The 13103-nt window shown below is 38.8% G+C and overlaps 1 protein-coding gene across 1 annotated transcript in view; it reads left to right on the forward strand.

The window, feature by feature from the left end:
• TG (thyroglobulin) overlaps positions 1–13103 on the forward strand; it is a gene marked incomplete at both ends in the record, with an annotated part of 148988 nt that overhangs the window by 43619 nt on the left and 92266 nt on the right. Inside the window, 10 exons of the mRNA XM_082288942.1 lie at positions 1030–1145; positions 1771–1879; positions 3051–3248; positions 5159–5326; positions 5861–5926; positions 6635–6715; positions 8826–8963; positions 10093–10269; positions 11225–11336; positions 11854–11933. Coding sequence (XP_082145068.1) covers positions 1030–1145; positions 1771–1879; positions 3051–3248; positions 5159–5326; positions 5861–5926; positions 6635–6715; positions 8826–8963; positions 10093–10269; positions 11225–11336; positions 11854–11933 — 1245 coding nt within the window. The remainder of the gene's footprint in view (positions 1–1029; positions 1146–1770; positions 1880–3050; positions 3249–5158; positions 5327–5860; positions 5927–6634; positions 6716–8825; positions 8964–10092; positions 10270–11224; positions 11337–11853; positions 11934–13103) is intronic.

Raw genomic sequence — 13103 nt, forward strand, 5'->3', positions numbered from 1 at the left:
AAATTCTGACAAATCAGTGGCTTTGTGTCATTTGCCATGGTCTAGCTGGAGCAATCACCTCTCCTGCTAAGAATTGAATATGTGAAGCCTTTTATGTGTTACTAGAATGATCTTCCTGCACCAGCTCATCCTGACTGTATACTGTTAAGATTTCTTGCACCTTCCCCTGCAAATGGAGACCTTCAAAAGCAAGACACTGAACTGAGAGAGCCTGAGAACGAACCTGGGGAGGAAATCATGCCCCTTTGCCAACCAATCTGATTCCATGCTCATAGCTGTATTTTCTTTGTAAGTTATGTAAATGGCAGCACTACTACAAAGTATTACTGCTGGAGTGCCCATTGCAGGGTAAGGGTTGATCTTTCCCTCTCTTAGTCCCTGTAAGGTCAAATAGCTCAGCTTGCATTTCTGCTGATGTTTTGATTTAAGTTGGCTGATTTTATACTAAATACATTTGGAAAGTGTTTTTCACTTGTGCTAGGAGCAAAGCTGTGGGAGCAAGTTAATGGTGAAAGTGTCAGGGAGAAGGATCTTTAGCCACTCCTAAATCTGGAGGGGATGGCTGTTTCTCCCTTACAATGGCCAGGGAATTGCTGCAGGGGCAGCCAGCATGACTGAAGAATTTGATGCTTCCCTCCTTCCTATCACTCCGATATCTGTCACAACCTCCTTGCCATGGGGTTACTGTATCAGGCAGATTGATGTGTTGGCAAAGAGGTTCATGAGAGTCCTGTCTCAGGCAAAATTATCCAGCAGACTTTAAATATTTGGTGGCTGTTTAGACCTGTCTCAGCTGTTTATATCATCAGGTGATGAGCAACTTTTTGCATGAATTTAATTCAATCTAAAATCCTTAACCCTCTACTAAAATAGTTGAGTACTAAAGTTCATTTGGCTAATTAAAGTCATGTGCTTGCAGCCTGATAGACGTATGGAAATCTAGGTAAACGGCAGTAAGCAGTGGAATTATTAGCAAACATTTTGCATGTGAAGTGCTAGGAAACATAAAATTTCTTTCCTGTTTTTCAGGCTGTGAGAGAGAAGATTCCTGTGGCTTTGCAACTGTAGCTCCTGCTGGTACTGAAGTGCTCTGTGAATTATACAGTGCTGCTGAAGTCAACTTCAACTGCACCACCTCTGGATTGGTAACAATGATCATATTTAAAAATATATGTTTATCATAGTGCTGTGTGTTCAATGTAAGTAGACAAGATCACAGAACAAAGGCAGGCTCTTACCTGACCCTTGGACAGTGCTCTTCCCTATGGCAGGAATAAATCCCTGCAAGTTGGTAAAGAAACTACACCCAGATGTTTCCAGAAATGACATCTGAATACCTCAGTGTTTGGTTGAAACATCACACAGCACTGTTATTCCTGCAGACAGGGTATCAGGTTGATTTAAAAATCTGGATACTCCAAACTGGAAGTAGTCAGGTTGGTAATCAGGTCACCTGAAACAATCATACTTTTTGAGTCCCTTCTTCTAGACCAGGGTTTGAATTCTCTGCTCTTTATACTGTACTATTTTCCTATTCACTATTTCCTATTTCAAACAGCAATGTGGCATTGAGGAGATAGATCTCAGTTTGAGAGAGAAAAAAATGTCTTTATGAGATAGAATAAAAAATGTCCACATGGAGTTGTGCTGTGATAACCTTTGTGGGTGCTTCTCCCACTCCTTCCCATGAGTTTCTTAATAAAGAAAATTCATTTAAGGAGAGGAAATCAATTAGGTTGTATTATTTAGCTTGCCTGTTTTCTCTCTCAGGTGCAAGGTGTCTTGGGTAACCCTGCTGCCACTAGCATCAGTGGCCTCAGCTGCTTGCTTCGTGTCAGGAACCCAGAGGGAGATGCACTGATGGTCTATTTGAAGAGAGGTACCAGATGTGAATCACTCACCTAAATCTGACTCTGTGCCCAAGCTGGTAGTTACTTCTGTAGAGGATCATGACTACATGTTGGGAGCATCTTTGTTTAAGAAGACAAAACACTTTTTGAAGCTTAAGGTTTAGTGACAGTCAAGAAACTTCAGCAAGTCTTCCCTTCACATTTTGTTCCCTAGAAATAAGGACTACAGCTTTTTTAAGCCATTTTGATGGCTTTTGCCAACCACTAGTCCCATAAAAACTCAAATTCTTTCCAATATATTGTCCTATTCAGTTCTGTTGTGTTGTGATTTCTCTTTATTAAGCAGTGTTTGAATATAGAAGGCATTATTAATGACCAGCTTGTACATAATTTAACAGTTCGCATTACTTTTGATTGTGAATTGTTCTAGTAATATACCAGCCAAGAAGTAAACTGCTCTCCATGAATCCCAAAACATTTCAGCTGAACTAATGAATGCATGAGACAAATTTTATTTATTTATTTATTTATTTATTTGTGGCCTGAGTGTGGCTGATAGCACCACATCCATTGTGCGTCCAGCTTTAAGCCTCATGCCAAACTGGAATCAAGATAACCAAATGCAGAATGCTGCAGGGTTTGAGTCAAAACTCTCTGCTCTCACTGTTTTCTTTGTACTTTCTATCCAAGACTCTGAGTCTCTATTTATTAGTATTAATAAAAATAAGGATCTAAGTCTCACTTGAAAAAAAGACAAGTCCCCAAGGCTTGTTGCAATCAATGTAATCTTGTTGATACCAGATCTACTCTAGATTTCTACATCCAAAATTCTGTGGTTCATGCCCTCTTAGTCAGCAGGAGCCTTAATTGGCCACATTACACATTTTACCTTTTAAATGAGATAAGTTTATTTCTTTTTTATCTGGGAGTTACTAACAGTGCTTGAAGGTGGAATATTGCCAACCTTATGCATGCATCAGTTTAGGAGATCTTTGCTGGCCATACATTATGACCAGCTACTCAAGAATAATGGCCCCAAAACATTTGATGATCTTGTATTGCTTCTGAAACTCAAAGTCTAGAAAAGGACTTTTAAAACTGAGTTTTGATCATAAAACTTTCAACCAGCTCCAGTCTGCAAGCAATTCAGAAGCATCCCTTGAGCTCCTCTTGAGCTTCTTTCCCATTCTGTCTACCTAGGACAGGAATTTACCTCCTCTGGACTCAAAGCCTTTGAGAGGACTGGCTTCCAGAATGTGCTGTCCGGCGTGTACCGCTCTGTGGTGCTCCCAGCAGCTGGCACATCCCAGACTGATGCTCAGCTGCTCTGCAGACAGGAGTGCAGCCGGGACTCCTGCTGTGATGGATTCATCCTGAGCCAGCTCCCGCTGGATGGAGGTACCTCCTGACTGCACTGAAAGAGTTCTGCTGTGGGAAACCAATGCTAAATACTGGTGTCAGCAGCCTGTCTCAACATCACTGGCACTTATTGGTGTTGTCAATGTTTGAGTAATGCCCAAGACTTAATCTGTAGCAGTAAAGACCTGAGGTAGCAACCTGCTCTTGGAACAAAATGGACATTTTGAAGGGCTAAACCTGACAGAGTTCCAGCAGTGTTTGGGCAATGCACTTTGGAACATGGTATGACTCTTGGGGCTGTCCTGTGCAGGGCCAGGAATTGGACTCAGTGATCCCTGTGGGTCCCTCCAACTCAGCCTATTCTCTCTGTGTGTGTGACATCTCATCCTGGTGAGATAAATCATTCTGAAAACACCTCTCTCTGTACTCAGCACAGCTTGGTGGCCAGAAGTTGGTGCCTTTCAGCCGATGCAAAAGTTAAGAAGGTGCCTCCAGACAGAGTTCTTGTAGTGCAAATGAAAATCAGCTCCCTTTTAAGAGCAGGAAAAAAAGCTGCTAAACAGAATTATGTTACATTAATGCATGCAGGAATGCTAAAGTCTCCCAGGTCTGGCTGTCTAGCTAGGACAGCAAGTGGGAGTGGGATGGATGGAGCCTGGCAGAGGTGGGACTTTGGCAGAACCAGATTTTTGCCAGCAAGTTTAAGCACTTTATGTCAGTACACATTTTTTATAGTTTAAAATTCACATGGTACTGACTTTCCCCTTGGAGATGCATTTCGTGTAGGAAATGTGAAGTTCTAAATGACATGCCTCAAGTATTTAAGATGGGCTCTATCAACAGCCAGGAGTTGGACTTAAAGATTTTTGTGGGTCCCTTCCAATCCAGGATATTCTATGATTCTGTGAAATCCAGGCATGTGCTAGTGGCTGCTATGTGACACTTATCCAGTTTGGAGTGGAAACTAATCCTAAATTTATGAAAATCTGTGAAAATCTGTCACAAATTATCTGTGAAAATTGTCAAGAAGATATTTCCAGAAAATTTTTTGTTTTGGCATGTCATATTTTTTTACATCAAAATATTCTAGATGATCTTGTGTAGTCTATTTCTCTATATATTTACCATCAGATTTTGGATTCTCTCACTTGTGAGTGTAGAAGGTGAATGTTGTAGAGCTCTCTGTTTAGTTGGTGTGACCTATTTGGATCACTACTGCAGTTCAGTACTGCAGATCAGTACCAAATGCATTACTTGGACTTAAGCATTAAAAAAAAGAAAAAAGAAGGAAAAGGTAATATATTCAATATCTCATGTACCCAGTCCATAAAAACAAACTAGAGAGGGCGTTGTAAAACCTTAGAAGTGCCTGAGCTGTGACAGCAAGTGCAAAGCAAGAGCTGAGTATTAGAAGTTATGGGAACAGATACCAGAACATGTGGCCTTAAACTTGCTGGTCCCCCGACTCACATCACAGTGCTGGAGGAGACTCAGGGCTGGGATGACTGAAATCAGGCACCAGTTCAGGAAATCATTGCAGTAAAAATATGTATGTGCTTTTTTTGGTTCAGAACCTGAGACTGTAAGACCATCAAAGGATTGGATGTGTCTCTGTGGTGCTATAAAGTGCTGAGAACATTGTTGGGTATTATCAGATAATACTATTATTTTATTAGGTGATAATAGTATGTGCTTGAAATCTCTGAAAAACAGCCTACAAATGTTTAGTTTGGGTGTGAGTAGCTAACCTTAGCACTCCAGTTTGAGCATATGGCTCTGATTTGCTTATTTGGATTTTTTTTTTTTGGTAGAGAATGGTATCTCTCTCAGTGTCACAGGTTCAGGTTCAGTTGGCACTTAAAGAAATCATTGGGGGTCTTGGATGAAAAGCTCTGTGTAGGTACAGAGCATTAGTGGAATGATGCAGCTGTGTCTTTGCCTGCCCCTAGGTGCCATTCTGTGCAGTTTGCTGAGCTCCCCAGATGTGCTGATCTGCAGTGCCAAAGGCTGGAATCCAACACCAACCTCAGCCATGGGTGGGATGTGTAACAGCATGAGCTATGACGAGAAGGAGGAGAGATTTTCCTTCACCCTGGGAGGACAAGTGTTCAGTGGAAGTATGTCAATGAATTACCTCAGTTTACATTAGTTCTCTTTAATTGTTGTATAGACTCTGCCTTATTCACCAGCCTGCTCGTGTACTCCAGTGCTTTTTTCAAGTTAATCCATATCACAAGAGAATAAGAATTCTCTGACTGGATGCTTTGTTAGATAGATGGACCTCTCACATTTTGCCACGTGAACATTAATGGAAGTCGGGACTGTGTTCAGTATGTCACTCTGTAGTACTTCCAGCATTTAATTCAGGCAGATCCAAGCCAATATTCTGAAAGAATGGTGAAATCTGGAGCAAAGATAAAAAGGGAGATGCTCAGCTCTGCATGGTAAAAACAATGATGAGAAATTCAGTAAAGTTTCACACCCTGGACCCAGACTAGCCCCATGACACCTGGGACCTTCTTCCTTAGACTTTTATATTGTAATTAAGGTGATGCATAGTCTAGTGATACGTTTTCTATGCCATTTCTGAGCATTTAAAAATATCTGTTTAATTTAAACAGCTATTCTAACAAAATTTTTTTCTTTAATAGCTTCTCAGTTGGTGGAAGAGGCAGAAAGAAATTTCACTACCTTTCAGGAAGTTTACCTGTGGAGAGGTAAGTTATCTCACAGAATTTCTTACAAAAGCTTATGATGAACTGTAGGAAGTGGCAGATGTCTATTCTATAATGGAAGTGTCATTATCACTTCATTTTATTCTGTCCAAATTAAGACACAACTCATGAGGTCAATTTTGGCAGGGATGTATAATCTGGAGTAATTCTTCTACTGTCAGTTTAATGAAATTTGAGTAAATTCTTGTGTCTGAGAACATGGTTTATTACTTTTAATACCCTTGATATCATACAGACACCTGCCTTTGTCCCATCAGTACTGTGTCCAAGTACCATAGTAATTTGGCACTTCAAGCATAATTACATGGGTTATGTTAATTAGCACAATAACTGCATTTTTTTTTCTTTATGAATCCTACCATGTACATGGCAGAACCTGCACAAATGGTTTGTAATAATGCTTTATAAGTGCACACAGCCTCCAGAGCACTGATGCTGAATGCAGAGTGATTGAGGATGTGGCATTTACTTTTGTCATCCAAACAATGCATTTTGGTTTAGGTTTTCCCCAGAGGTATACAGACATGGTTTTATTCATTCTTGATTCAACATTTGCTAGAACTACCAAAGGAGTTTTCCTAAGTGGTGCACTTTATATATTTGTTAAATTTTGGGAACTAGGAATTATCTTGTCTTGTGAAAGAAAGATAAAGGGAATTACTCTGCTCTTTGGTTCCTGTTTCATTCCAGACTCCGATATGGTCACGAGAATGAAAACCTCTGCGTGTGAGGCTGCTGCTTTGAAGACAGAAAACGACCTTGTGTTATCAGGTATCAGAGCAATAGCAGACAGAGAAGGCAGCAGAAGAGAGCAGAGAAGGGGTGCAGAATTTAACCAGAAAATATAATATATTGCTCCATATGTTCATAATTATATAGGTATTACAAAGTCCAGAGGATTTCTCTTAAGAAGGAAGTCTGATACAGGTTTTGAGAAAGATGTTCAAAATGTAGGCCTGGCTTTATGATTTTTACCTTCCCAGGCCAGGCTGGAAATGAAAGTGTTAAAATGTTCTGTGAAACTGGTTCTTTCAAACTTACTGAACTGGAGAGACACAGGAAATATTAGTTGGCTGAGAAAAAATTTTACATAAACCCAGGAATGAAATCCTTGGCCTGGGTACCTGGGCATCTTTACTGCTACTGACAGTATGGCTGTAAATATGATACTTAGAGAAACCCAGGATGAAACTGCAATCACAAGAGTTTCTTCCATGCATGGTGACAGTGAGGAACCTGTGAACTTCTCTTTGCTCCTTTGTTATTCCAGGGCTTGCTCTTGGTTATACTCAGTCATGCATACGTCCAAAATAATTTGTAGGAAGTTACTGGAGTTCATTTGGGCCTTCAGCGCCATAATCCTAAGAGAAAGTGAGCAGTGGAGTTTGCTGAGAGCACCTTGTTTCATCTTTAATGAACTGCAATCTTTGCTGAGGAGTCTTGATGAATGTCTGAGGACATGATTTAATATGTGCAAAATTCTAAAGGAAGTGAATTGCTGATTTTGCTTATGAAATTTGAAAGGAAAGTAAAGTAATTAAAAAACCTAAAAATACCTAGCAGAGCTCCTATACAATTAGGGGTATTTTTAAATAGACTTAAAAAGAGAGGGAAAAAAATTCACTTAATACGGTTGGTGAAATTCTCTTGCTTTTACCTGCTAAGGCATGAGTGCAACCCTCAGGGTTCTTCATTTACCTTGCTGGGGCTGATGATATCATTAAAACCTGCAGTTATGCAAGGAATGCAATTTTTACCTCCATCCCTAAGTCTTCGTCTTGACACCAGCTGTTTAAGAGAAACGGAAGGTTGAAGGTATGACTTGAGAGGTAACGGGAATTATAGGTTACCTTTTTTAGGAAGTTGTGAATACATCTGGGAAAATGTCTATAGAGCTATTAGGACTTGATAATAATTTGTGAAACACAGGGTAACATATCTTTTCTAGTTTCTGACAGAAACTTCAAAGCTACAGTGCATTTCCAGCTTGTCAGTAGGTGCTTCAGCACTTCAACAGCAATCATCATCATGTCTTTACTTCCCCTTGTTTTCATTATTGTCTGGTTGTTTCACTGCATGTAAGATTAAGCAACACAGTATCTCACAATGTTGGAACTGGGGATGAGACCTGCTGATGGCATTTGATAAATAATAAAAGTGTTTATGAAGAAATTTGTAAGAGATCAGTGAAGAGCGTCCATCTCTTTTAATACTGGACCCTTATAGAAAGGGGATAAATTTGGAAACTGAACGAAATAGCTGTGATTGATTGTTTCAGAGGGAGCTGAGGAGGTAAAAATAATTTCACACGTCTAAAGGTCACAGGCAGGTGACAGAAAGGAGTTATTTAATGTGGTCTGTGGGAGCATAAGTTAGGGGAAATGAGGTTAAATGACTGAAATAGGTATTAAGCTTGTCAAGAAAACTTCTAACACTGAGAGGTGTAAAAGCTGCTCAAGGGAATGTAATGAAACTGCTACATTTTGGATTAACAAACCTAGATCGATTAAGGAATTGCAAACATCCTCTGAATCATCATGCTTCACTGTTGGGATATTGTGTTGCACGACAGAGTAGAAAGAACCCTCTAATTTCTAGGAGCTGGGATTTTCATCTAGATTTTGGATGTTGGAAATAGTCTGGAAGTGCTGTTTTGTGCAGCTGGAAGTGCAGCTTGGTGAGGAGGCATGGCCTACAGGAGAGTCACTGTGGGTGGACAATTCTGTTATTAAAAGCAGCCTTTGGTGTATTCTAGCCCTACAAAATGATTGCAGCTGTTTTACTGTGAAAGGCAGAATTTTATACATAAATAAATTTAATTCATTCCAGATCATAGTTAATTTTTTTGGTGGGATTCTTTGTTTGTTTGTTTGTATCTCAGATTCCACAAAGGATCTTTTCTACCTAATGGACAACAGCCAGATACGAAGTGACCAGAACAGTTCTCTCCCTTACCAGCAGTATTGGGTCTTCAGGCAGAAGTACTCAGCTGAGAAAGCTCTGCTTTGGTGTCTGACACGTAAGACATCTTAGAGACTGCTATTCTGTAGGGAATAATAATTAACTAAAAGCTTTTAATAGGTGTTATAATAATGATGAGTAGAAACTTTGGACTTTGAGATTTTATGTAGAAAACCTAAAGTTTTCATGGAAATTGCCAATGGGGCCACCTGTTTCTTCCTTACAGTCTTTGCCTGCCATGGCATGCCCATAATTCACCATCAGGGTTCCCCTGTCATGGGCAAGAGAAGTCAAAGGTGCAGCTTGGGCAATGCTCTGCTGTTCTTGAAATATACCCCTCCAAACAGGGACATGGCACAGTGGTAAAAGAAGATAAAATGCAGATATTTGGGGTTAATGGTAAAGTATATTTTAATGCAGTAAATGGAGGTTTTCTAGCTCTACCAGGAAGTCAGAACTAAGAGTACTAAACAGTGCACAAACATCACTGTAAGAGGTCAGTAGAGCTATTTCTGTTTAAATTTAAGCATTGACATACATTACAGGAGCCATTGCCATGGTAATTGAGAAATGGGTTTGACAGCTTTGGTTCTGTTCTGAAGGTGCTCTATTACCCTGGGGCAAACTTCAGACCAAATTGCTACAAGCAAATGTCTTGAACAGTTGATTCTAGGAAAGTTATGTTTAATTTTGTGTGTGGTGCTTGAATGCTCCAGAAATATTTTTTGTAAAACCTTCCTAAGACATTGTAGACATTATTGTCCTTTTTATTTGTTGGAGACCATGACTGATGCAGAGTTCTTTTATGATTATACAATTTGTATATCAGATTTACTAAAAAAGAAAGAGATCTTTATAAATTAAAATATTAAAGAGAGACCAATACATTGGAGTAATGCTTGTCACTGCTGGGGAATTTATCTTCCCATTTAGATGTGCTGTAACTCCTCCACTGTGCTCTCCAGGTAAACCTGCTCCTCAGTGCCACTAGAGCCAGAATGTGTCCCTCTTTCTCTTGCACTTGTAATTAATTAAATTAATTAATTTGCACAATGAGTAGGATAATATTGAAAATCTCACTTTTAGTTGTTGCTGGTGGATAGCTTTAAATGCTCTGAAGACATGAAAAGGAGCAGAGAGGGAAAGGAAGCCTCGTGTGTGTAACTGTTCATGACTTTGCTTCCTAGGTTGTGCCCAAGAGGAAGAGTTTTGTCGAATGGCAGATCTGCAAAATGCCACAGACAAATACTTTGTGTGTACCCTCTATCCAGAGGCACAGATTTGTGACAGCAGCATCAACCAAATACCAGGAAACTGTGCAACTGTGCTGCCCTGGCAACCACAGACACTGTACCATAAAATAGGCAAGTTTTGCTATTTGTGTGTATAATGTTTGCTCTCACCCTGGTAATGCAAGTCAGTGTTTTGGCTCTTGATTCTGAGATAAAAAGTCTACATGAATGAATGAGTCCTGCAATGTGATGGTGCAAGGGCAGGTCAGGCTGTCCAGGGTGTGGTTTTTAATTTTCAGTTCAGAATGGAAAGATATTAACCACGAATTTCACTCTCTTCAACTCAGCTATTCCCAAATCAGAGGGTCCGAGTGGATCTCAAATTTGTATACCAGTTTATAGCCCTTTTTATAATATGGGTGAAATAGGAGTGTCATTGGAATGTCACAATTAAAATTTCTATGGTAGCTAAATAATGCAAAAAATTGAAAGCACTAATTATAATTTTTAAATTTTTAAAATTATTTTTTAGGAAATGCAGAGCTATAGACGTGGATTTTAAGCTTTGCTCTTTGAATACTTGGGAAGTTCAGTGTTTTTCTCATAGGGCAGTTGTAAGGAAGCTGGACAAACAAGCCTGTTATCACTGTACAGGAACATGTAATTTTACTGTGACAAATGTGAAGGTCCACTGAACTACAGTATTCAATCATGTCATTTTGGGGAGCCCAAAGGGCAGCATGGGTTGAATAATGTGTGAGCACACTGGAGTCTTCCAATCTGGAACTGTACCCCAGTTTAAGGCCTTGTGGAAGAACTAGCATCAATACAGATCTCACAAACAAAAGGCTTGGCTGGAAGTCTTGCCTTGGCAATGTACCTTGCTCAGCTTTCAGATCCTTCACTTGGGGAATTTTTATTCATCTTCAGGCTTAACAATCAAAATTTTGCTGTGATAGAACTCTCTTTTAATTGACCAGAGCCCAGCATAGAAATATGGACTGGACCCCTACTATTTGATTACTTGACCAGTATTTGTATACAACAAAGTTAAACTGATTTTTCCAATTTTGTTTTTTCCTTCCAGTCACTCTTAAAAGTTCTGTGAAGAGCTTCTACACACGTGTACCATTCCAGAAAGTAACAGAAATCTCAGTGAGGAATAAGACTGACATGAGCAGAAAAGCTGTTTCAGATGGGTAGGACATGACTGTTTTCATTTGTTTTCCCTGGAATTTTAACCATGTGTAAAATTCCAAGGCCTTGTTATGCAGATAAAGGTGATCAGAAGTATTGATCCAAGAATTGCATTATTTGGGAGTTTAGTGAAGAGAAAAAAGCATATGGGTTAAAGGGTATTTATAATTGAGTTACTATAGAATTATTAATTATAGACATGAAAATTATTACTCATAATGCTACAAATTACTAGCTGGTCAGTTAGATCTCTTAGTAAGGATACACCAAATCAATTTAGGCTGATATTTTTAGGGCAGATATCAAAATAATAATCTAAATTATTGGATGTATTCTGGTAGATATACTCTGATCAAGCATAATTTCATCTACATATGGAAAATGTATGGAAGTGTGTATGAAGTACCATACTGCTTCTTCAGCCTTATTGTGGAAGGCATCTCTACAGGCTCTCAGTGTATAGTGCCACTAAATTCCAAATGTCTAATCATGCTAAGGGTAATGTTTTTCCTTTCCTAGGTTTTTTGAGTGTGAGCGTTGGTGTGATGCTGACCCTTGTTGCACAGGATTTGGCTTTTTTAATGACTCCCAGCTGTCAGGTATTTTTCCCATTTTTATTTTTAAAATAACTTTAAGTCTTTCTTCGTTATCCAAATTTTACCATTCTTTTGCTCTGAAGAGCACTTTAAAGGCCCTTTCAGATCTCATGCACCTCTATTTAGCACCTTTTTGAGCAACCATAACCATTTCTAGGAGTTCAGCCCAATGGCACATTCCACATTTCAGAAATTATTACGAAAACTTCATGAGAATGAGTTCTTAAGAGGCTGCAGTTCCAACAGCATAAAATTCAAACTGATAAAACTCCAGTTATTTCTCATTCATCAACTTCTCTTCAAAAGTGGTGCTTGACTTCTTTTAGTGATTTTTCCCCCTTTTATGTTGTTTCATTTTTCAAAGCCTAAAGGACTCTGAAATCTAAATATTACTGAAATTAGGTGCATGCAAGCACATAATGTCTGTGGATACTCAGGGGAAGTTTAGCCTTTTGGCTTTCTTGGTTGTCTGACCTTCTCTGCTCCCAAATTTTAATCTTCTATTTGAGGAAGAAAGTCTTCAGCTGGTGTTAAAATTGGATACCACCCAGGTCAAAGTCAGTTAAATAGATTTTAGTATTTTATTCCAAATTTAGATTTAGGCCATTGAAATGTGTAACTTTGTTTTTGGAAGAGTCATGTGCTGATCAACTCTCCCTGAGGTCATTAGGATGTGCTGTTTTTATAATTCATTTTGGAATTTGAAACACTTCAGAAATGCATATTTTTAATTCCTTTTTTTGTTGAGCAGACAAAATTTTCACTTGGTCAAAAAAATGAGTACCTTAGAAAATTAATCCAGTGTAGTTTAGATAAGAATTAATGTGCAAATAAAAAATAGTTGAAAGTTTTCATACCTCCTTATGATCATATGAAATATGAAGTCTTAACTGAATATGACATGGGGTTTCTTTGAATAGTTTGAAAAAAATGACAAATTTTAAGGCACCCAACATGCAAAATGGACACATTTTTAGTTTATCTGATTAATATTTAATATCTGTGACATTTAAGACATCCAGTCTTGGCACTCATATAGTCAAGAGAACTTTCAGTAGTGATTTTAACATGAGCTAAAATCTTCAGTAAAACTGTGTTTCAAACCCTCTATTATTTTTCTGGAACAAAATTATTTACACTCAACTTTGAAAGAATTCTTACCTTCATATAAGT

Source organism: Coloeus monedula (genome assembly GCF_965178545.1).
Source record: "Coloeus monedula genome assembly, chromosome: 1".
In the NCBI taxonomy this organism is placed as follows: domain Eukaryota; kingdom Metazoa; phylum Chordata; class Aves; order Passeriformes; family Corvidae; genus Coloeus; species Coloeus monedula.